General features: G+C 39.6%; 2 protein-coding genes across 2 annotated transcripts in view; one reads left to right on the forward strand and one right to left on the reverse strand.

The window, feature by feature from the left end:
• Positions 1-2,688: 2,688 nt before the first annotated feature.
• LOC112493789 overlaps positions 2,689-23,513 on the reverse strand; it is a 56,206-nt gene continuing 35,381 nt past the window's right edge. The window contains exon 4 of the mRNA XM_025080953.1: positions 2,689-2,852. Coding sequence (XP_024936721.1) covers positions 2,802-2,852 — 51 coding nt within the window. The 3' untranslated portion in view covers positions 2,689-2,801. The remainder of the gene's footprint in view (positions 2,853-23,513) is intronic.
• Positions 13,538-14,272, forward strand: LOC107263545. The gene is made up of 2 exons (XM_015730869.2): positions 13,538-13,820; positions 13,936-14,272. Exons 1-2 carry the CDS (start codon positions 13,615-13,617, stop codon positions 14,144-14,146), a joined length of 417 nt encoding a protein of 138 aa, XP_015586355.1. The 5' UTR covers positions 13,538-13,614; the 3' UTR covers positions 14,147-14,272.

The following is a 23,513-nucleotide window of genomic DNA, read 5'->3' on the forward strand; positions in this document are numbered from 1 at the left end:
CCATTCGGAAGAAAACTATTGATATGTGCGATTGCAGAAGAGCGAATGAATAATCGAGAATGGTGTAGCGAGCAACTTCAGGTCTAGGTTATACGTATATAATAATATACGCATAGCATATACTACTCCCCTCTTTTTTTCTCTCCCTCGTAATGCCTCTTGCTTAAGAGCGAATAAAAAAAGCATAGAATAAAGAAAAGAATACGAATGAACCAAAGGACAGCGGAAAAGAAAAGAGACATAAAGAAAAGGCCAAACCCGTAATTTCCATTCATTTTTCAATTTACCCGAAGCCCGCCTCCCGGGTACCTAACATCCTCATGATCGATCTTTCATTCTCGCTTAAGATTCCTTCGAGCGGGATGCTGTTCCGAAATTTATTAGATACAGTCAACCAGTTTGTTTTCGACTGATGGCAACGGAGTTATGACGAAGCTCTGGTTGGCTTGAAAGCGCAAGACCACCTACACGGAGTTTATATCCTTCGACTCTGTAATGTTACTGGCTCTTACTTTCCTCTTCTCTCGTGTTGATCTTCTCTCTGTTTCCTCACGAACGTATTATGTACCTTGTGTATCTCTATGCATATACGTACCGATGGCCGTCTCATGTCGGCCTGAGACCACCAAACGTAATGTAGTGTCGTGATCCACGCCCACTGCTCACGCTGAACACTACGGGCTTGTCACAAACGTGTTACAAGCACATTGCGGCCACCGTGTCGTTCTTTCAGCTTTCTGTTGTTCAACTTCAACCGGTGATCGGTAGCAACAATTTATTAACAACCGGTTCGCGAAAACTCTTTGTGTTCCAAATACGTTTATATGACCGGCCATGCCATCGTGCCAGGGATGGGAATATTGAATCAGACGGTTGAAAATTACGCAAGGCATTTCTTTCAAAATTTGGACTACTGCGAACGATTAACTATATTAAAGTGGTAATACTGAGCTTGAGCGATAGGGATTGCTAAGGAATAAATATAGGATAATTAATAGAAGAGTGTATAAAGGATGTCCATTGGTTGATTTTCAATGTACGTTTAAATACGTACGTATATACGTATGGTATATCTGAAATCATTATTATTGTTTAACGATGATGATTTCCTGATAAAAAAATCAATTCTGTTAATTTTATTCCGAGCTAATCTCGTAGAGTTCTATTAAACATAGTATAACGATTAAAAATGAAATTTTAACTTTTTTAAAAATAATATTCTCAATGGCCCACACTCACGCGAGTGTCTTTATTCCATCCCTATGTATTCCCGCAGATAGTTACACAGCAAAATTTCCAACTAGCTCGGCCCACCGGAAAGGAAATCATGTACCAAGTGAATTTTGCACTGTGAGCTAATCCGTGATATACATGGAAGAGGTGGTTCGCGGTAGACAGCACAATAGGGAATTTATAGAAAGGGAAGCAAGAGGAAGGGAAATAAGGGAGCGGTAATAATATGCACTGCCCTTACTATACTCCGGTCTCGAACTCTGAACCGAGACACGGGCCATGCTGATCCTTGTACAGCCAGTTCTCATCCCCTTAGCCTTCTCCAATTTCCAACATCTACCTAACCTAACAAGCCGGTATTACGTGCCTCCATTATATACGTCCTGCGTAATAAGTATATTAGTTTAATTATTCCGTTTTCAGCCGTATGCAAACCGCTAAACCGACGAAGGGAATAGTGCAGGCATAATAAAGCTCAGTGCACCAGATACTACTTATATGTATACGAATCTACCAGCTATTTCATGTAGGATTTAAAAAACTATAATACAAGAATGTAACTTGATATTCATTTTATACTTTAATAATATTAAACGCGTTATATATAGATATAAGATCATATGTATTAATAATATTTTTTCTTTTAATTATAATTTATAACAATTACCATTTCTCTTTTATAAGTATATCAATTTCCGTGCAATATGTCTCCCATCTACAAGACCTATAATCGGTATACGTACAAGGCTTAGAACTTCCGTTCTAGTAAAAGACTAACAGTCATCCATGTTTATCCATACGTTACTCTTCAACTGACTCGTATAATCCCAGCAGCGTATTCAGGACGTCTATTTCAACACCTGAGCAAACGCGATTCATCGCGTAAAATCCCTATGTATTTTGCACTGGGAAAAGAAATATCCCATACACTTATTGCCCGCGAGATTAAAAGTACTATCCAGTTCCATAAAAACGATATGGCACATGCTGGTATCAAAAGACTTCACTTGGCAACGCGGTATACGCGAATCGCCGTAACTCCGTTATTTCATAGGTTGTTTGTTGCATGCTTGGGAAAATGTAAAATAGCTCGCTCAGCTCGCACAGCAGAAAGGAAAACGTGTGTGGCCCAGGAGAAATAATATTATCTCGACGATAAGTGTGTTTATCCTGTATTTCATACCTTATTCGCTAACCGCTATAATAATACATAATAAATGCGCATGTGCGCCTGTGAACGTATAACGTTCGTGATGATTTTTCAAAAGTGCTTCATCCTTATTGCGATAATTGACGGGAAGTTAATCCTGTTAAAGGATGTCCCTGAGTATTAATTACTATGTATATAAAATTACACGTCGTACGGGTCAAATAAAAATTTTAATAAATACCAATTTATTCGAACTCGATCTTACTTGTGTAAGATACGTTCATTATCGTGGACCGGCTCTTCTGTTAGTCTAATTTACCAAAAGTTCCGAACGAGAATTGCTGTGACGAAGGTTTGCACAATGAAAGTAAAAGGTCTGTATACTCTGTATCTCTGCCGAGCAAATACTCTGTATTCGCTATATCTGAGGCCACGTGCTCCAACTAGAGTCGAGTACTCTGCTAACAACCTGCAATTACGAAAACGAAAGTTATAAGAAGCTTTCGAATAAACAGCTGAGCCTCGAGTGTATCACATTGAGAAGAATTGAAAATGAAAATATTTTTATTTGATTTTTCAAAAAAAATCTCTCACCCTCATACCACGCAAGTGGATGCATTTGATATATTCGTATGCTCTTAGAGCGCTGTAATTGGGGGATTTGATACAGAAAAAAAAAAAACAGTTCAGCTGGTAATTATTCATGACTATCAAATATCTTCAATTATATTATAAATGATCAGGACCATGACAGCGACTTCGAATATTTCTGTCTGACTGCTAATAAAACCAAAGATATTGAAGTAATGGTGTTACGCTTATCGTTTACATCGCAACATGCGCGACGCAGCACGAAACCTGTCAAAGACTTATACAGGTGATAATGAGAAATAATGGATGGTCCCATTGACAGGAACGTTTCTCGTATAGACAGTCACTAAAGTTAGCGTTCGCTTTGGGTCTTACTCTCTAACCAGTCTAACAAGGGGCAACAACTGTTACTGTTTAGTGCGCTAATAACCATTATCGGACAATTCGCTACTCACGACCGGTGAGATAACAGTCTTGATGGAATTGGATCGCCACGTTTTGCCACAAAATGTCTTTGGGTACGGTCTTACGGCGAATTAACAATTTCCCGTTATTGCTTAACCAGAGAGTGAAGATACTGCTGTGAGACACTTTATCTGTTATCTAACGATTATGGAACGACTTCTACACGTGAGAATTCAACGACCCGTGGTGAAATATCATTTCGATATATCGATTGTGAACTACTGTCATTTTAATATTTAGATCCTGCATATCTAAAAATGGCGTATGGAAAAATTTTACAAAATTATCCATAGCTTATTTGAAATAAATCAATCGAGGAGTATGTGTTTTATGGAAAAAAAAAAAATTTGAATTTCGTATAATGATATATTTGACTCATTTTTTTTCAGAGTTCATAACTTTCATTTATGAATAGGTACATGAAATCTGGGTATGTAACTATTTATCGTAAATCGTCGAATCAAAAAATCTTTGATAGAAACACTTGTTCGATATCTGGTTTGTTTATGAGATAGTGACGTAAGGATATTAAAATAGAGCACCTTGTATAATTTCTGAATGATCTAAAATGCCGCGACGTCCTAGCGGTGGACTAGCGCAAGATAATGTAAGTGTCGGTTTTGCTCGGCGTTAGGTGGGCGTAGCTATGCTTAACGTTATTACATATTACCTACAGTTCATATATCATACATTATACCCGTGTTATGGTTACCGTATGCATACTGCTACAAGAAGCTCTATGGGTCTAGACAAAAAAATAAGAGACAAGGCCTCGATCATCGGTGTAGGTACAGTCTATTCCTTGTGAGTCTAAGAGAAAAAATAAAAAGCATGAAGGTACATTGTTCTGGAGTCAGAAATGAGAAATAAAAAATGCAATATAACTCAGATATGAAGATTAAGTTATTAGTAACGTTGAAAATTGTACCCCTGTGTACTTCTCCTTTAATTTGTAATACGACGTATGGGATCATATATCTTGTTTGCACACCGAACGAGTTAGACGTATCACGATTAGAGAGTGACTCCTCTGTACAGTAAGCGTGCGATGCTTGTACTTCACCACCTTAACGATTTGCTACTTGACTGAGACAAATTATTATTCGTAGCGTGCAACTTTACTGGGTGTATCGGTTGCACATTAACCCAAGGACCTAATAAATCTATGATACTTGTAAATCATTCTAAACCGTTTATCGCCGAGAATTACAGTCGCGATAATATTATTCCCAATGGAAAGAACATATCCACATAGCACACAACAAACAAATTTGTTTAAACTCAAAAAAACCCACGCAATACCAATGTACGTTAATTTTTGAAAAATTTGTATGAAGATAATAAAAAAAAACATTCAAATTTATATATCATGAAACAATTTACTAAGATCTCCCTACGAAACAAAATTATTGTGAATAAAATAACGTATAACTACCCTTTTGTTCGTGATTGGACAGAAGACAGTGGGGGGTTAAGAAAATTGTCTCGTTTAGATAGAAATTGGTCGTTCCCTTTTTTCCATCTTTCCTTTTTTAAACTACCCCTAGAAATAAATCACGTTAAATCCCAACGTCCCGCTCTGTGCCCGATAAAACGAGTTACGACTCCAGTCGTAAAATCTCAAATCGATTACCCCCGAGTAGCTCCTTATGGGACCATGTAAACTTCGGCAGGGTAGATAGGTAGGTAGGTAGGTTGTATGATAGGTAGGGTGGCAGAAAGGTAGGCATATCCTCCACGAGTCCCTTGTATCGTATGAGCAGGATGCATAATCACGTGAAATAAATATCGAATGAATATCGACAGCGTGCAGAAGGATATCAAAGCCACCATCGCTCTCGCGTGACACAACGTGGGCGATCCTGGGCCCACGAAGGCGTGCACCTCCTCGTCTCGTACCAGCTTGAAGTCACTACGTGGCTCTCCGTGCTTACACGGTACCTACAACAACGGCAACAACCGAACCAACAACGATACGGAATAGAAGCGCCAGGCTGGCAAATTGTATCACCTTGCCTACGCGAACTGCTTATACAAACGACAATCAGCGGTTCTCAGTTATTGTAGCATGCATATAGTGCGTCGATTATCTTTTTACGCGTTCTAAGCAATATGAGTAGGTAAGTGTAGCATAGGTCTTTAATGACTTTAACGAGAATTACTGTAAAGAGGAGCTTATAGAGATTCTTTTATCGCGATCAATATAAGGTTTGAAAAATTGTAAATTACTTATGAAGGTTTAAATAGAGAGAAAGTTCTCGATTCTTTGAGATGGAGCAAGTCTTATGCATAAAGGATTGTAAAGAAAACTTTGCTTTAGAACGTCACCACTTTATCTGTTGATTGGAACATGGGGTTCGCTTTCATCCCCATGTCTATCATAAGAGCTTTTAAAGCGGTCCAGCCTACGTGGAAGGGGCTAATTTTAAAATTTTGGTTTGAAAATGGTACGATCTGTTGTTTTTAAATATTTATCGTAAATATGTAATCGAGAGGACATTCTGGGCAATTAAAACATTTTTTAAACAAATTTGCTTACAGGGAAAAATCTGCTTAAGAGATGATACGAAACAGTTAATGTTGTTGAAAATGTCTTTTCTACCATTAATTTAGTTCGAAATGGAGAAAGTTATGGGATTATTTGAGAAAGTCGAAATGTTGCGCTTGACAAGAAATGTCTTGGCATCGTTTTACTCGTTGACGGGAGTGACAGTAAATGAGGAAACTCTGAAGTGGAGAAACATCCCTTGGCTTAACGTGCGTAAGTCCCCAACGCTGGGAAAACGGGGATTGGGGTGTTTTATTTAATTAAGCGCGAGTCTACTAACCCTTCTAGGTTCTACCGTTGGGAGTGTTTATGTCCCTCGGGGATCCTAGGTTACAGACCTACTCCTTACTCCTTACGCGAACGAATTAGTGTTTGGCAAGAGACCGTGTAGTAAAAGGTTAAACTTCATTCGAGGATACTGGCTGATACATATGCTTAAGCGAGGTGGTTAAAGTTCCGGCAAATTTCCCGTCTGAAATATCGTATTTGAAATGTAAATTTAAGGCCAGATTTCTTCCCCGAGGCGTGCCGTTGCATGCCAAACTTATTAGTCGTTGAGTTCATAACGGGTATCTCTCACTTGCAAACGGTTTATACGATGGGGATGTGTTGTGTTTTAAACAACCTGAACAAAAATTCGCGTCGATGATTAATACATTATTTGAATAAGAGAAAAATATCAGTAAAATCAAAAACACACACGATAAATATTTGCTGCTTTTAATACATGCGATGACAGGCACCCTTATTCAGATTTTACTTCCCTTGACATAACTCTCGCGGCATGTTTATATAAAATTGGGCCACCGCCTGTCTTTTGGCGCTGCTTACTGTCTGGTAAAACAAAACACATCTGCGATCCAAATGTAAATTTCTTTTGGTCCAATGGCAGATTTTTTCATAAATACACGTGGTCACGTCTATTTTCAGTTTGAAAATTCGATTTTCACAAATGATCAAAGAATGAAATCTCCACGTCTCTACAACCACTGAGTATTCAAAATATTCAACATTGTTCAAATTATAAAAAATTTTATTGAGTAGTTTTGAAAATCATTAATTTTTTTCATTCATTTCTTCTTCTTACCTTCAACTAGTGTATTAGTCTTTATCGATAGTGGCACATTAGCTAACAGCCGTGAACATAAGAAGCGCGACGTATTGATGTAGCCAGGCTAACCGAGAAACAAATAGTTACAAACGTCAGTACACCACGGCGAGATAGACGTTTGACTATCAGTGTAGGCGTATCGTCGACCAAAATCATGTTCGTCATTTGAATGACGAAGTGTGAACACGCAGTTCCACGTGTTCCCTTGGTTTTAATGCCTTTTGTACTATACGTAAACGTCTCATGGGACGTCTAGCTAACAGGACGGATTTTCAGATGGCAGTCACGTTTCTGTCTCGCGGAAGCCGATGCGTGATTGTTTCGAGCATTTCCGGCCGCCATTGTGGTCTCGGGATGAACTCCCCGATGAACGCTGAACAAGCATTAACGACAGCCGCTTGATGGATGCTAATGGATCATTACCGCTAATGTAATGATGATTGAGAGGATGCTGGATGACGTCTGTATTCTACGACGAGGATAAGGAATTTTCGGAAATTGACAAAAAATTGACACCACTTACTAAATTGATAGATATAGAAAAATTCATTCAAATTTACGAAATATCAATCATTTTCATTATTATAAATTGACATAAATATTGAAATTTTCACTTCGGTGTATATGATTTTATATGTTATACCTGTATCGATGCTGACCTCTATGTTATATCGGATAACGATATTTTAAATTTGTTATAAATCATATACACGAAAAATTAATTTAAAAAATGCCACATCAATTTTGACATAACGTCAGAGTTTTTAATTCGGTAAGTAAAAGTATGTCAAGTATTGAATTACTCTTACCAAGTTCACTAGGTGTGGTCGAGGACTCACGTGCATGGTCGCGATCGTCATCGCGAGATCGATATGTATCGGCTGACGTCAATTATAGATGATTTATGTGCATTTTACTGGAATCTTAAAGTCGAGGTACGAGGGAGAGTCTCGTGTCATTCGGAATGCCGCTCACGTGCGCCCGCAATTTCCATTGACTGGAGGCGCTTGGAGATTTGTTCTGCAGATTAATAATCTAAACCCACACGAGGTTTACCTAGAAGGTAAGTAGAAGATTGGTATGCGCATTGAAAAGAAATTCTCAATAATATGTTGCAAATAGTTATAATTGCCAAGTTAAGAAACAATTGTCCTTATTTACACACATAAGGATTATGTTACACATTGTAGCTACAGACAATTTTATCCAATATCCACATCAAGGATCAACTGATCTCATCCTGTTATCCAATTTACCATACATCTCCCAGGAACAATTCCAAACTATGAATTATAGACACAATAAGAATTTAATATTTCAAAAAATATATTACCAATGCAATAGAATTCTTCAGAAATATTATTATTACAAGAGACACTGCCGACAGGAAAATACGCACGTAGCGCAACTTCAGAGAAAATCCGATCGGTAGGAATCGCTTGGATTCGATGGCAGTACAAGACTAAATATTTCTCGTGTATAAGTTCATTAAACAACAGACTCTTTAGAATTCTATGTAAATTCAAGAAGACAGAGAATAAACCGATTCAAGTTCGATAAGAACGAGAGAACTTCCTCATAGTAATGACCTACTCGTACGATACTACGAGTATTTTATTATAATGGTGAAAAACAAAAGTCAAATTTTAAGAAAAAAAATCTATTCGCATCCCTGCAAGAATGTCGTCGATTAAAAGCAATTTTGGGACAAGCGGATAACCATGAGAATTTACGGGGAAATAATTCCTACGAAAGTCCTACCGTTTTCGGTCTGGAATAATATCATCAGTGTGGCAGTCCAACCAGTCAAAAGAGGTTGTATAAGCAGCTTAACCACGTTGCTCAGTACCGCTATTACGTTCCATTACCAAAGCTTATGGTCTATACTTGCTGGCTTGTAAACTGACGTTGCACGATCCAACGCTATAACACGCAACAATTCTCAAATAATGGGAAAGTATAAGCACGAATAAATACCTGGCGTTCGTAAATTAATCGACCTGCGAATTAATGGGTATGATTCGTTAAAATTGCATCGTATTCATTAATATCGACAAACGATGATGTAACATTGAATAACGTAAATAGAACAGTATTTGGGTCGATTTACTTCGTTTGCCTGGTTTTGTCGAGAAACGTAGTTACCCACGAGCACTTGATAGAGCAAACTTATGTCACGACGTGAAGTGAACGTGGTCAGTGGCAAAACATTAAACCCAGTCGGCAACCCCTATTCGTCGCAGAGACTCACTCGGTACGTACGAGCTACAGAGCGGCATTGCTGAGTCAATATTATCCTTTGCTCCGACCCCCCTGGCCAGCTCTCAACCCCCAGCCGAACTGCCAACAGAACGAACGACGTAGTATTGTAAAGCGATACCCCGGATTACGCGTTCTCGCGCCCATAGAAAAATACTGAAGTCTTCCGTTCTTCCGTCTCAACGGCATAATGTGCCATCTTGTTTTTATACCAGGGATACTTCGTCCCTTCGTATTTTTTCCCCTTGCTCGTAAAAGCCTAGAAAGCCCTAGAGTCTGTAAATCGAATTCCTGCGAAACACCAAACCATTTCCAAAATTTTTTTCTAACATTATTAAACGTAACAGGTGGCATTAGAAAATGAAGTATATTCGTCATTTTTGCCTGTAAAAAATTCCTGACCCTTCGTTATATGAGATTTCAAAAATATTCACGTCCAAAGTGATTTCAAATTTACGTAATCATCCGCAATTGGATTTTCTGTACCAATTATTCCTGCAATAATTTTCCTAAGCTGCTACATGATATATCAAGAAATTTTTGATGCCTGCCTAGACACACAATCAGATTACTGACGATTGGGTATTGCTCCAAAAGCCCCTAATTCGCGTAATTCAAGGGAGGAAATAAATTAGACACAGATATCCCCCAAGATGGGCATATAGGGGTTGCATCTTTCAAGCCATGACGTAATACATGTTCCTAAGGTGCCCGAGGAAGTCGGCTAAGCGTGACGAGAGATTCGGTTTGTCAGCGAGGATACGTAGAAGAATAGTTCGTTTTGGTGGTGCTGTTTTATAATGTCGTCTTCCCATGACCGTTGCCGGATGAATGGCGTGCGCGTGTGAAACGAGTCAGGAATGTACACGAAAGCGTGTGGAGGGATGACAAAGGGGTGTACATAATTTATTGGTTAGGATGAGCGAGCAAGCGACAAAATAATAGTGGAAGGTAAGGCTATTAATAGGATTCCGTCTAGACGGTCACTATTATACCATATATCCATGCATCCCAATGTTTCTCCCTTTTGTTTTCCTGCACCTTCAGGATTAGTATTCCTTTTACGTAAAATTATCATCTTTCCCGCGTATGAGTCGGGCGTTGCATTAATTAGGCTACTTATTGATACTTGGATCCCGTGATGACGTCCGGTCGTGTCTTATAATTTGAATGTCATATTATAGAAGCATATAACCTTATTCGTGTAAAAGAATAGACGATGATGTCGTGTTATTTTTACGTGCTGTTCCTTGTAATATTATGTTACTGAAGTATAGTCCTTTGTAAAAAAATCTAACCCCATACTGCGAGTCTGTCTACTGCACAAAACTAAACATGGCGTCAACCTCTGTCCTGCACACGTATATCTAATAAACACGTTCGCACATTCTCATTTCCAAACATTGCGTGTCCTCCATATCTGGCAACATGAATTTCATGATGAACACTAATCTGCTAATCCGTAGGTATATCGATATCAGGCACTCTATAGTTCTACAGGTAATCTAGAGAAACTATCAGTTTGACGCTACTATACTTTTTGCAGTATAAAATTGAATAAATTTAAAAATATGTATTTTCTTATAAACTATAACATATTTTTAATTCATTTATCAAAAAAAGTCATATGCTTATTGGTAATCAGAATAACGTGTTCTAATAGGAATTTGTGAGTAGCCATACGTGAGATGACACTGTGTATGTATACGAAGAATAACTGTACATATTTAATATGGCTAATATTGATTTGAGGGCTAATAGGTAAACCAACAGCATCTTATACCACGTAGCGCCTAATCGCGGAACAACGTGGGAGGTAAGACTCGAGTAAACGTGCGCCGGCCGCACATGTATAATGCATGCTAACGTTTATCCTCCGCGAGGTGGTATCGCGCATCTCAAGAGCGTTATCTAAACACATCTTTAATTACCTGGGTGATTTATCTACCATAGTGGGAAATTGTCTTTCGAGACTTGGGCCGAGCGCCGTGAACTCGAGTGGTATGCCGACGGTTCACACCTTTGACGAGAAGTTTTAGTACGCTTAGATTCGAGTCGTATATCTAACCCAACGTTAACGCCCGTGCGTGATTTGTGCGTCCAACGAACGTAGATCCGTGAACGTAGATCTATGCATTTCTCGTTACAGTGAGGATCTTATCAATGAACAATCAATTACTATGTTAATTGTATAGTAATTGAACCGCGTAACTTGATTGGCATTACTTTACTTATTTTCCTTGAGGAAAGTTCAATTCTGATTTTTTTTTACATTGCTTGCTATGGGAAATTCAACGTCAAATTTTATACCATCAGGGATCACACGTTTTATCTGGCGCCGATGAAGTATTGTCGGGTGCGATTCGTAGGATTTTGCCGGTACGCGAAAGTGAGTGTATGACAATTAATATACCGGTCTTGAGAAGACTTCGTAAGCCGCTTAAATTTTGTATAAAGCTAGGCCATTAATGCTACCTTACCGGGAGCTTACAGTGCTTGCGCACACGCTAGGAGATGTGTACGCTGGGATTAAAAGTGCACTAGCACACTGGACTGAAATAATTCGAATACTAGATTTCACTGAGCACACTCTACCTACGTCTTGCCTTGTGCTTAGATAAAATCACTTTGCGATTAATAATTTTGTACGACGTTCGTTATTGGAGTAAAACGCGTTAACACTGATAATATATCGATACCAACAATAATAAAAGCTCTTTACGTGCTTATTAGTCTTTGGAAACGTTTAAAAATGCATCGTCCTTACTTTATTATTATTGTATGATTAAAAACTGAATTACGTGTAATAAAATTCTTACGTAATACATTCATTGAACTTATTCATTATTTGCCTAACGGGTTGACATCGTGAAACAAAAATTATGTTATTTCGCATTATCCGTGAAAGAGCTTACGACGATTCCCTTAATACCTTTTTCTTCCTAGTTCGGATTTGAGGATTTTTATTAGTTTTATTAGTCTTATCCGAGAGTAAATCAATTCGAAGGAATTGTCCTTTTATTTCTATGGAATCTCTCCACTCTATTACTTGAGTGCTCCGATCTTCGAAAATAAATCTTAACGATTTATCGTGCAAGAAAATAAACAGAGTGTGAGATAATCATTGGGATAAAGAAATAAAACTTGGTTAAAATGAACATAAATTGCATCCGGTTTGAGAAAGTGACGATACATCCCATTTAAGCCAATTTGTCCATTAGTCGAAGCGTCCGGAAATCGAGTAATATTTCGCGTAACCCTAGCAGAGCTATAAAGATTATTTAATCGCGCCATAAATAGCGGTTCAGGTGGATAAAGGGTCAACCTGCAGCAACAAGACATCAGACTCCCTCAGCTTGTTACCGGAGTTGTTAACAGGCTATACTCGACCGCAGCCCCTGGAACATAGTGCAGAACGTTAGAGCACCGGTTTCAGCGATGGTCAGATCGGACGAGATCGTTCGATCGATATCTTAACGATATCGATGCGAATACCCGCGCTGCGGTCCCCTAACAAAAGTCACGCGTGCACGTTCAAGGTTCGTACACATGCGCTGCACGCGTATCGGGTCTCTCAATGCGACATGTAGTTCTGAGTTGTACATTCGGAATGGGACACGGACAAACGGAGCTTGAGATAAGATTCGAGAACTGTTTGGAACAAGAAATACAACGCAATACAGCTACAAAACGACTGTGTTTCCATGGTATCTTGAATATATGTTTTCAATAACGGATTTTATATATGTACACGCGATTATATTGTTATTATTGTTTTTGCGTAACTTTGATAGTTTTATATAAAATTTTTTATTAAGGGCTCAAGATCCTTCCACGATAAGGTAAGTTAGGAGAGGAACAAACGAATGGTGAATCCAGGTCATAAAACGTCTGGATGAACTTTATCGAGGACCTCATCAACATTTACGAGGATAAGACTTGATTCGATTCAACTTCCTCGCGTAGCTCGCTATCGAAGTTCTGTCAGTCACTGGTAACTTGGACTTGGTCAATGTCACATAAAGTCGATAAGCGTTAGCTGTACAAAACGTTCCATATTTTTCTTTAAATATTGGATCACGGTTTATAGATTGGACGCATGAAAATGTTTATTTATAAAAAAAAGAGGATCGATCCCTTTTCATTTATTTGGATCTTCAACAAACTTCATACACGTTCCCATGGTGACAGTTGCCAGAGAATAATTGTCATTAAATATTTGATCGATTTAAAAAAAAATTAATATATCTCATTGAAATGGCTGATGATTCATTAGAAATTTTGGAAGAGCATCCCTTTCATCCGACAGATCCTCCTTACGGTATGGAACATTACGATCTAGGGACATTAACGAAAGATCAGCAACGAACGTTAAATCTTAAGAAAATGAAGCAAAGAAAAGATAACGAGCAGTACTTCAAAGCTCATCCAGAAATCAAAGGATTGATCTCAATTCTCTTGAGGTGAGCTTGCAGCTTTTATCAGTGTATTTGCTCCGGATATAACCGAGAGACTAGACGGCAAACTTTACTTTCTAAAGGAGAAACAGTCGAAAGATAACAGTCTTTTTTCCCATAGTCATATTCTACAGACGAAACCAATCGTCGACTTGCACGAAGCTGCTGGTGAATTCTTCAGTAGACCACGACACAAAATAGTAGCGGAACTGTTGGATTACTTATCAGAGTCCGGATGTACAGGTAGCATAATAGACAACTTGCGCAAGGATCTAAGCAATAGCGAATGGGAGGATTCGACGGATACTGAAAATGGGGTTCCTTGCGTCTGAATGAAATCAATAAAAAAAAATCCTCCGGACACTCCATACTACACTTTCAGAAAACATATAAAGTAAAGCTTCATGTATTTAAAGCACTGTACGGCAACATTCTCTAATAATAAATTATGCAATTCTGATCTGGATAACCTGGTAGCCGAACGTGGCGCCACGATAGTTCGAAAAGGGTTCTGCCCTGTGGCACACTGGGGTCAGCCGGTAGGTGTAAGATTATGCAAATCACGCATTATTAATTACCGGTCAGCGATGATCTTCATCAACAAGACGCACCATATACGGAGCTAACCAAATCGTGCGTGTGAGATGTTTGGTTATCGCTCATTGAGATCTCTATGTGTTTTATTTCCTTTTGACAATTCTTGGAACGCACTGTACCTCCTTTGGTCCTGTCGCAGTATAGTATGCACTGGTTCACAGAGCCCATATAAAAATATAAAAATAATATCAAGTCGATCCTAAGCAGCACGTAGAGGAAATCTATATGGAATTAAAGTAGACGTATCTTATTGCATAAACATGAATATAGCATATGTGCACATACGATCCAGACTGTACGAGTATTTACGGTTATGAAACTACGAAGAATTTCAAATGAACTGTTAACGAGGGTAGAAGTAAACATAGGGTTGACTCGAAAGTGGTTGTAAAGTACACTTTCTTCAAAAGTACTCAGTTGGCAGCACTGCTGTTCCTGCTGGTTGGTACCGGTGGGCACTAGCTATAGGGTGAGCGAAGAGCAGGCACTGGTTTCGTTATTAATGCGCTCATTAGGTATCCACGGGGGTCAAAGTGAATGGCAGGGGGATGCGTGGAGGAGAGAACAGCAAAGGGAATGTTACCAGAGTGATACCGTGAGAGGGTGGGAGAAACCACCTACTAAAGGTCACAGTGCGACACGAGCATAACCTAGGCATAAGCACAGTTTGCCCTACCCAAGATCTATCGTGGGTCACAGCTTGCGCGGGCATAAGATTGGTGGACGGTTTCGCACGCTGTAAGATACCCGGAACTTCCATTAATAACTAGCTATGTGGCACTTTGTAACGTGGAGCAATGAATCCTGTGAATAACTGAAAATAATTACTCGGGTGGATGTAGCCGCGTTATTGTACGAGTACACACGTACGCCCATAAGATACCAAGAGAAATTGAGCTGAGCAGAGACCCGGATAACGAGTATCGCGATATACTGCACACTGCCCTCTCTTATGATCATCTTAGGAGGGACCTGCGGTCCGTGAAAAGTCTGACGAAAAAAAACAGCTACTTCGAGAACAGAAAAAAAAGATCGTATAAAACTGAGGTCGTATCGTGCGAATTGCTTGAGAAATGTGACTCCGCTGCTAGCTACAAGTGGCGTCGATAAATTCGGTGACAGGTGAACCGTAGCTACGAATCGTATGTATTCGTCGAAGAGGAAATGTACGAAGGGGCAAGTCGGAAAGGGTGAAAAATATGGATTAGATGATATTAAGTAATAACACGAGGACGTCGAAGCTGCAGGGAGCAGATGGTCAGAAATATGAGAAGTTCGCATGGAACGGTATAAAGTTATATGTCAGTGGAGTCTTCGGTGCTTGGCGCTGGCCGAGGGCACGAAATATTGGATGAAATTGTCGCGAAAACGATGAATATTCATTCGCGATAAACCTAACCTAACTCGTTTGACTTCCTATACATTCAAGTAAAATAATATACGCAGGCGCACGGCAGAGACAGAGTCTCGGGACGAGTAGCCGTAACCTGCAGTCGCGCACTTCAAAACGACTTCTAGCGTACCGAATTAGCAAGGAGATTGCACCGAGGTGCATGTCCGCTGCATCCAGGACGATTCGAAGAGTGAGAAAAGTGCAGGCAAAGCGCGCCATTCGTGGCGGTAAATTTAAGTTGCCCTCGAGGCGACTTAACGAACCAGCCATGTTTTCCTCGGTCTACATTCCTGTAAATAATACCTAATAGCACGAGCGACTAGAATAAATAACGTTAATTGCCGCATTAATTCCATAAAATGTTGTACCCCCTCTCCGCGCTCGCCGACTCGACACTTCGGCTGTATTTCATAGAAATGCCGTTGCTTAAATCACGATCCATAATTCCCCACGGGAACGACAACGTAAAGGATTACGCTCTGTATATCGGCGCAGTGTCCGCCATGATCTCCGGTAGGAACACACCGGATCTGTTCAATTTACACCATTAATCTATTTGTAGACCGGCCCTCGTAACGTCCTAGGATTGGATAGGTTATGGAGGTAGTAGCCTAATGCGGTATCCTCAATGGGTGGTCCTCGGTGCGATTGAAACAAATATTCATCGGCCACGTCTTGGCTGACCTACCCATTTACTATTCTGGTCTCCATTCAATTCACGACTCTTACCCTTTTTCACAGCTCGAACTGTTCACGTAGAAGAATGACCAAAAGAAAAAGACGACATTCCTGGGTGCGTTTTCAAACACGCCATTGTAGAAACCATAAGAATTAACGATCGTACATGTTGGTACTCTTGAAGACAGAATGTTTGCATATACGTGACAGAGTATCGGTAATGCTATTTTATTCAAGGTCCTGCCTGATACTTTGCCTCGTGGTAAAATCCTCGAGACAACGAAATCACATGTGTCCGTGTCGAAGAGTTATTTACATGTGAACACGCCTTTATCGGCGACATCTGCGCTACACTTGTTAATAAGACCGAGCCGATACCCGGTACCAGGTCTATTTCAAAGGATTAAATACCAGTCACATGGCTGGGTTTTAATCCTCAACAGAATATCCCCTTAATAGGGCATTCTAAACCATCTGCCGCCTTTAAGCCGGTCGGCATGTATGGATAAAAATGACGTCAATTTATAGAACGTCACCAGTCCTACATAGAATCACCCGTGCATTTGGTACAGTCCGGCGAGTTGAAATATTTTGATAGTCGCATACACTTTTTTTTTCACTTTGCTCTTGCTACCGACCCTGTGGGATCAACTTAAGGCTAGTTACGTCAGGTCGTGGCCAACTCTATTGCCGCTTGTAACAAAAAGGTTCGCCTGGGTAAACAGCCTCACTGAAATTTACGATGAACGTAACCCGACTTTTTGTCGTTCGAATGTAGAACGAATTATGTCATCTAATTTATAGCGCGTGGTCGAGACTATAACTCGTGCGTATAAACTTTTATAGGTTTGTAAAGGGTTAGGCAAGATGACGTTGGTCCATGAGAAAGTTAAACAGTGAAAGCTCGGTTAATCAAACCTCATGAAAAATTTCAGGGGACAATCTGAATTTCGCCCTGTTTATTACGTTCGATCAATAATATAGAGCTTTTATCAGATAGTTAAAAAACAATTCTATAACTTAATTCGACTTTCACGTGACTGTCGCATGCATTTTGAATTAATTTACAGGCTAATAAATTAAATTAGAATTATTGATACTGCCCGTGACTATTTTCGTGGGAAAATCTATACTGCATTAACATAAGTGACATAGATCCAGTCGGAGGACCTACTTCGAATCTACATTTAAATTGTACTTAATCTTCATGCTATACCAGGATTGCATTTAATACGGATCTATTAAAACAACTGCTAAAGATTTATGCACCGGATCCGCTGCAATGGGCGTGTATCGAAAGGGTAAATAAAGAACGTCATGGACTAGATTAGAATTTGCAATTATTTATTCATTGTCCCGAATCGATCGATGCTATAGAGACGATATGTGATATTCATTACGATTTAAATAATAAATAAAACACAGTATCAGACTTTCTCACAGGGATAATACGTTGATGTAAAAAAGAAGGACAGTGTTAATTCTTTACGCCCCAATGATTTTATCCCTTCTACTTTGGCACTACGTCCCTTCTCGTAACTTTATTACGATATGTTTACCTAAGGCTTTCACACTCTACGTAATTATGAAGTCCACGTCCTAAATCAACTGTTCCCAGGATCGCGGTCACGCGTAGCCAAGGGAATCTCTCGATTGGTCCGAAAAATATTTTTCTAGGACGATCCTCCAGGTTCAATATATAGAATGATATAATAGAGTACAGCCACGTTCTAATATAATAAATACATTTGACAACATTGCTCAAGTATATTCCTAAGATGTTTCCACGTGCGAAGAACCTGGCAAAATAAAATATACTCCGTAAGAAACCACACGTGAACATTACAGGTGGTATTTCTATGAAAATGTTGGCCGAGATAAGCTGGCCGAGGTGCGATAAATTTTACAGGGTTGGTACTATGGATAATCTAAATATCGGTATTTGAAATTGTTGCAGGATTGATCCTTTCGGTATCTATGAGGTTGGACCTCAAACCTACTCCAATCCAAGAAGAGTTTAGCCTAAGGGAACAAGCAACCTTTCCGTCTCCGTTATTTTCTCCACAGACAGAAGAACCGATGTGTACACAGTGGCTTATTTCAACTGGGACCACCTGAGCACCAAGATTTGAACAATACTGTACACAAGACGCGAAACGTCACCTATGTATGTTAGAAGATTTCGAAGTTGGTAAAGTTAGCGGAAATCGGCTGATGACGTTTATTGCTACTTCCTGCTAGCAGCAAGAACAAAAGCTAATGGGGAATGGATAAGTATTAATTTTTAACATGAAGAATATCTAATCCAACTGTAATGACACGTAGCTCTAGATTTTAGCATGCACCGCGTAAGCACACTCAGACTCAATTAGTAGAATAGTACACATGAAGGCACGATCACGTTAATAAGCCATTAAATCAAAGTTGAATGCAAGCCTGCACACATCAAATGCATGTAATTCATATTCAATACATCGCGAGTGCACTTGGCTTAAAGCTAGGCACAAAATTATATGTTCCGTTGTGCGTTTGATAGATTTGTCATAGACAGGGTTAATCAGGTTATGATATTAAATTGGTACTCCTATCGAAAGTACACTTGAGCTATGGACTTTAAGATTCAGGTAATAAAATTGAACAAAAATCACTGTGTACGTAATTTGAATTTTTTTTTTATTGGGTAACAAAAATTTTATTCCAAATCGTCGAATTTTTTTTACCGAAAAATTCCCACGTCGATCCAACGAAAACCAGACCGTAAGTGAGAAACTCATTGAAAAACAGCAGGTTCTAACCAAGCAGGCATCTAAACGCGTCCTAAACTGACAGGGCTGTTACTGCCCGTGTAATTTTAGGTGAGAATCCTTCGCCATAGCGTAGGCGTGGTCCCGACACTGGCCAGACACCTTTCTTACGTTTCTCGTGTCCTGCCCGTTTTTCCCTTCCACGTTCCAAGAAATCGGATTCCCGAATGACAGACGGGAACGAAGGTGGCACATGCCGTGGCGATGTGGCGCCATGAAAACCAGCCTCTGGGATACGGCTGTTAGACAATGCTCGTCAAAATATTATGTCACAAGCAGGAAGGCGGTGAGGTCGAGGGGAAAAAAATGCGAGAATGGAGAGAAAATGGGAAGAATAGAAAAAATAGGTGGACCATCACTCGAATGATTAATGACCGAGTGACCGGTGTTTTTGCGGACGATTAATTATGCTGAATAGCTTTCGGTGAGATCGCACCGTCGCGATAGGAACAAGGGTGCAGCCGGTCCACCGTTTTACTATTTGCCATTAGGGTCTGTCAGCTCAGTGCGAAAGAGGAACGAGTAACGATGATTTGTTGCCTCTGTCTATGCGTCGCCGATATCCTATCGGACCGATGAGCCAAGTCATCGAGTCATCGGGTAATGAATTAATACATGCAATCAAGAGTCGTATAAATTATAACATGCATACGTGAAATTACCCTGCCCTATTACTGTCAGTTGTGTCGGCTTTAAATAAGAGCCGGTTTATAGTAAAATATACGTAGTGCACAATCAGATGCAAATAGTCTCTGGGAAACAGAGACGTTTCTCACAGCGGAAATTCGTTCCTCGTATCGTTCCAGACGGGAGGATGGACTTTAAATTTTACAGCCGGAAGCGCAGCCCGATGCTGCGCGAAGCTTCCGGCAAATTGCTGCCCGGAAAATTGCACGTCCGGTTTAGGTGCATTTTGCGTCAGAGTGTTCTTCACGTAGGTAGGTGGGTATACAGGGACCGCCAACTCTCTATAGGGGATGTTTTCCAGTTTCCGGCTGCTCGTCACTCAAATACGACGGACCACTTGGTTTTCCTAACCTTTCAGCTCTTTACCTCTTGGTCCTTCTGCCTTTTCTCTCTTTCCCTATAATTTCTCACATTCTCTATCTCACTTCCTCTTTTCCTCTGTTCTTCGAACTTTCGTTCATGCTGACTATTTTATCCCACTTCACTGAACTTCATAGACCGAGCAGTCGTCTTCCTAAGGAAACGAGACTACCTACGAAATTCGCCTGGATAAGACAACTGAAAGAGTTCATTCAATTCGAATAGAACTTTTACGGTATTTCGTTCATCCACACTCGACCAACTTGCGCTACTAATCTTCTTAAATAATAGTATCTACAGGATCTCGTAAGTCTCACGACAACTCGAAAGATCCTTTCTCTAACGTCGATCCTCGCAAAAAAAAAATATCCACTTTCAGATCCTCGCAAGGAGTTTCTTCGAACTTCCACTTAGTTTCTGGTGACCATCAGCCACTCACGTACCTACTATCTTTAATTACTGACCCGGGATATACCTCGTTTTCAACTCTTGTCCGAGAAACTGCAGTATTCCACCCACGTAGGTTAAATGCAGCCACCGCACCCGTAAGTTTTATCAAAGTCACCTATAAGAACTTGTACCTTGTAAAACTGAAGATGAAATTCATACGGTTTAGGAAGTTGGTTTTCATCGCCAAAGTATCTATCGGTGTAATTTCTATATAATATTTCCTATATAGTATATTCCTATATAATAATATAAAAATATCGTAAATATGTCGATGAGTTATATGTATACTAAATAGTAAAGACACCCTCGAGTGCCATCTTTTTCCTCAGCTGCTCCATGCATCAGGATCCCACTTCTGTGCGAGTACCAACATCCTCCAGGCGGCTGAGATGCGCTAACCCTCAGCATTTATGGCCAATAATAGACAGATGCCGACTGTTCCTTGATAGACAGGGTCAGTTGGCACTAGTGAGTTTTCTCTAAAAGGACTAACTAACCTAACAGGACCCCGGGACGCGTGTCCCTTTATTTTAGGGTCATCACCAAAAACAATCTAGTACTTCAGATGTCGCTCATGCCGCTCCTCAAGAACCCCACAACTCAAGGAATTACATTCTCTAATGCGTTCAAGGACCATCCATGTGCACGATTTTACCGTAGTCGAGGATAATGCATTTCAAAGTTAAAGCTAACTTTTTCTTTTAACAGAATGAACACCTGGACTGCTATCATTCAAGATGTTCAAGATGCTTTGCACACGCTTACTCGCCCGCTTGTTCTCTCGTATTCGCAAACCCTCTTCTTGCAAGCACTTGGTAACAGCGAGCATATTGGAATCGGTCGGATATCCCAAGCAGAGGCCAAATGTTTGCAGATACCTCAAGTCCGGGATTACGGGTACTTTAAAGACTTTTTCTCGTTAAAAGGCATCTGTCAACTGTGCGTTAAGATAAACTTGCTTGGACGTTGTACATACTGACGCGGAAGTATTGCGACATTGGAGGAACATAGTGCCAATGCAAATATTTCTCATAGTACGCGGAAACGTACACCCAACTTTAACCCATGAATCCTTGGACGAATAAGGGAACACACACATATACGCGTATGGTATACGTACAAAAGTATGACCGAGCAGGTAAAACTCATTTCCATGTATTTTCCTCGGGGATTTAGATAGTAAATCCTTACGAGAATTTTCAATAAAATTTGGTGTCTGTAAACACGAGATGAAAAAAAAAAAGTAGAATAGAAATATCTGCAGCGCTACTACCAATCCTAGTATATATTTTGTCGGATTTTCAATGGGCCACCTTGGCAACGGATTCTTATAGAATGCCGTGTGAAAGTCGTCTTAAGGGTACAATTCTTACAATTTCATTCATCCGGATCCCAGTTAAGGAGCTTATTGATGACACTGTTGCGAGACTTTTCCTTTCAGGTGTGACACCCGGTATCCAAATATTTTCTACAACTTTTTTTTTTTAAATTTGACAATAAATTACGGTACTTCATTCAGTGTCCTTTGTGAAAGACCAGCAAATATACTCCCACGTATATTGACTGTCTTCGGATGACACATTCCCAATTCCAAATATATCAGATGCCACGCGTATTTATATCTCTGAAACGAGTGTCGTTATAAAAATCTGTAGAAAGAATTTTAGAAATTGTCAATTCTAAAGGTTAATAATCATTTGAACTACATTATCGCAATTGACTATTCGAGTATTTGACTTCTACAAAATTGGGGGATTTTGAAACAGCTATTTGTTAATGGACCACGACAGGCAACACCATGCACATCTGTTCAAGTGTTCACTGGGTAGTTCCCTAGTCCTGTACATCCTGTCGAGGGAAGTCTCGAATATTAGTAGTTCATGCGAGAAGAATGCGGTTAACACGATGCCTTTATGTTTCATGGAAAAGAGAGAGAGAGAGAGAGAGAGAGAGAGAGAGAGAGAGAGAGAGAGAGAGAGAGAGAGAGGGTAGAATTTTCGTTTCGAGAGCTTTTTGATAAATTCTTATTGTTTCTTGTTTGATTGTTAACCACAAAAGTACTATAATACAGAATTACAAATAACTGTTATTGCAATGGCAGCTTTATCGAATACACGTCGAAATACTGTTCTCGGTTTTGTTTGATATTGCTCGATGCCACAGTTCGTTGACAAATCAAATAAAAAATTCCAGAGCTAGAGTACATATGTGTTTATATATTGTTACGCGGGGTTGCATCGCATTGCATCGGAATTGGGAAGCTCGGATGAGAAATTGCATCAATAAAAATATCCCCGCGCCCACAAGGCTCGGCTTGAGTTTCAGTCGAATAGCCTGATACAGCAGTCGTCCCCATTTGCTATCCCATGGGGTTATGGGGTTACGGAATGACGGAGATTATCCTTGTTGAATAATAGAATATATTTATTATCGGATAGCAAGACCTTATCTGAATGCACTCAGATAATTATATAACTAAGTACCATCATGAATCTTAAATGCTGCAAGTACGTATATTTATAAAAGATTACATAGTTCCCTTATGAAATAATTTTTTTTTTTAATAAACATTAAAACTTGTACTATCCTCGGTTACATAATTAGGTGTATTATTAAATTAGGGAAAAAATACTGTCTATCAAATTCAAAAAAAAATATAAAAATGTTTAAATAGGTCGATAGATAAATATTGCACTTTTATAGTGTATTCCCCATAGGCTCGGTATATTT

This window comes from Cephus cinctus, unplaced genomic scaffold (assembly GCF_000341935.2).
Source record: "Cephus cinctus unplaced genomic scaffold, Ccin1 Ccin1_scaffold0160, whole genome shotgun sequence".
Classification (NCBI taxonomy): domain Eukaryota; kingdom Metazoa; phylum Arthropoda; class Insecta; order Hymenoptera; family Cephidae; genus Cephus; species Cephus cinctus.

Coding starts and splice junctions, on each gene's coding strand:
- LOC107263545 (XM_015730869.2), top strand. CDS start 13,615: ATGGCTGATGATTCATTAGAAATTTTGGAAGAGCATCCCTTTCATCCG. Junction 13,821..13,935: donor TTGATCTCAATTCTCTTGAG/GTGAGCTTGCAG, acceptor TTTTTCCCATAG/TCATATTCTACAGACGAAAC.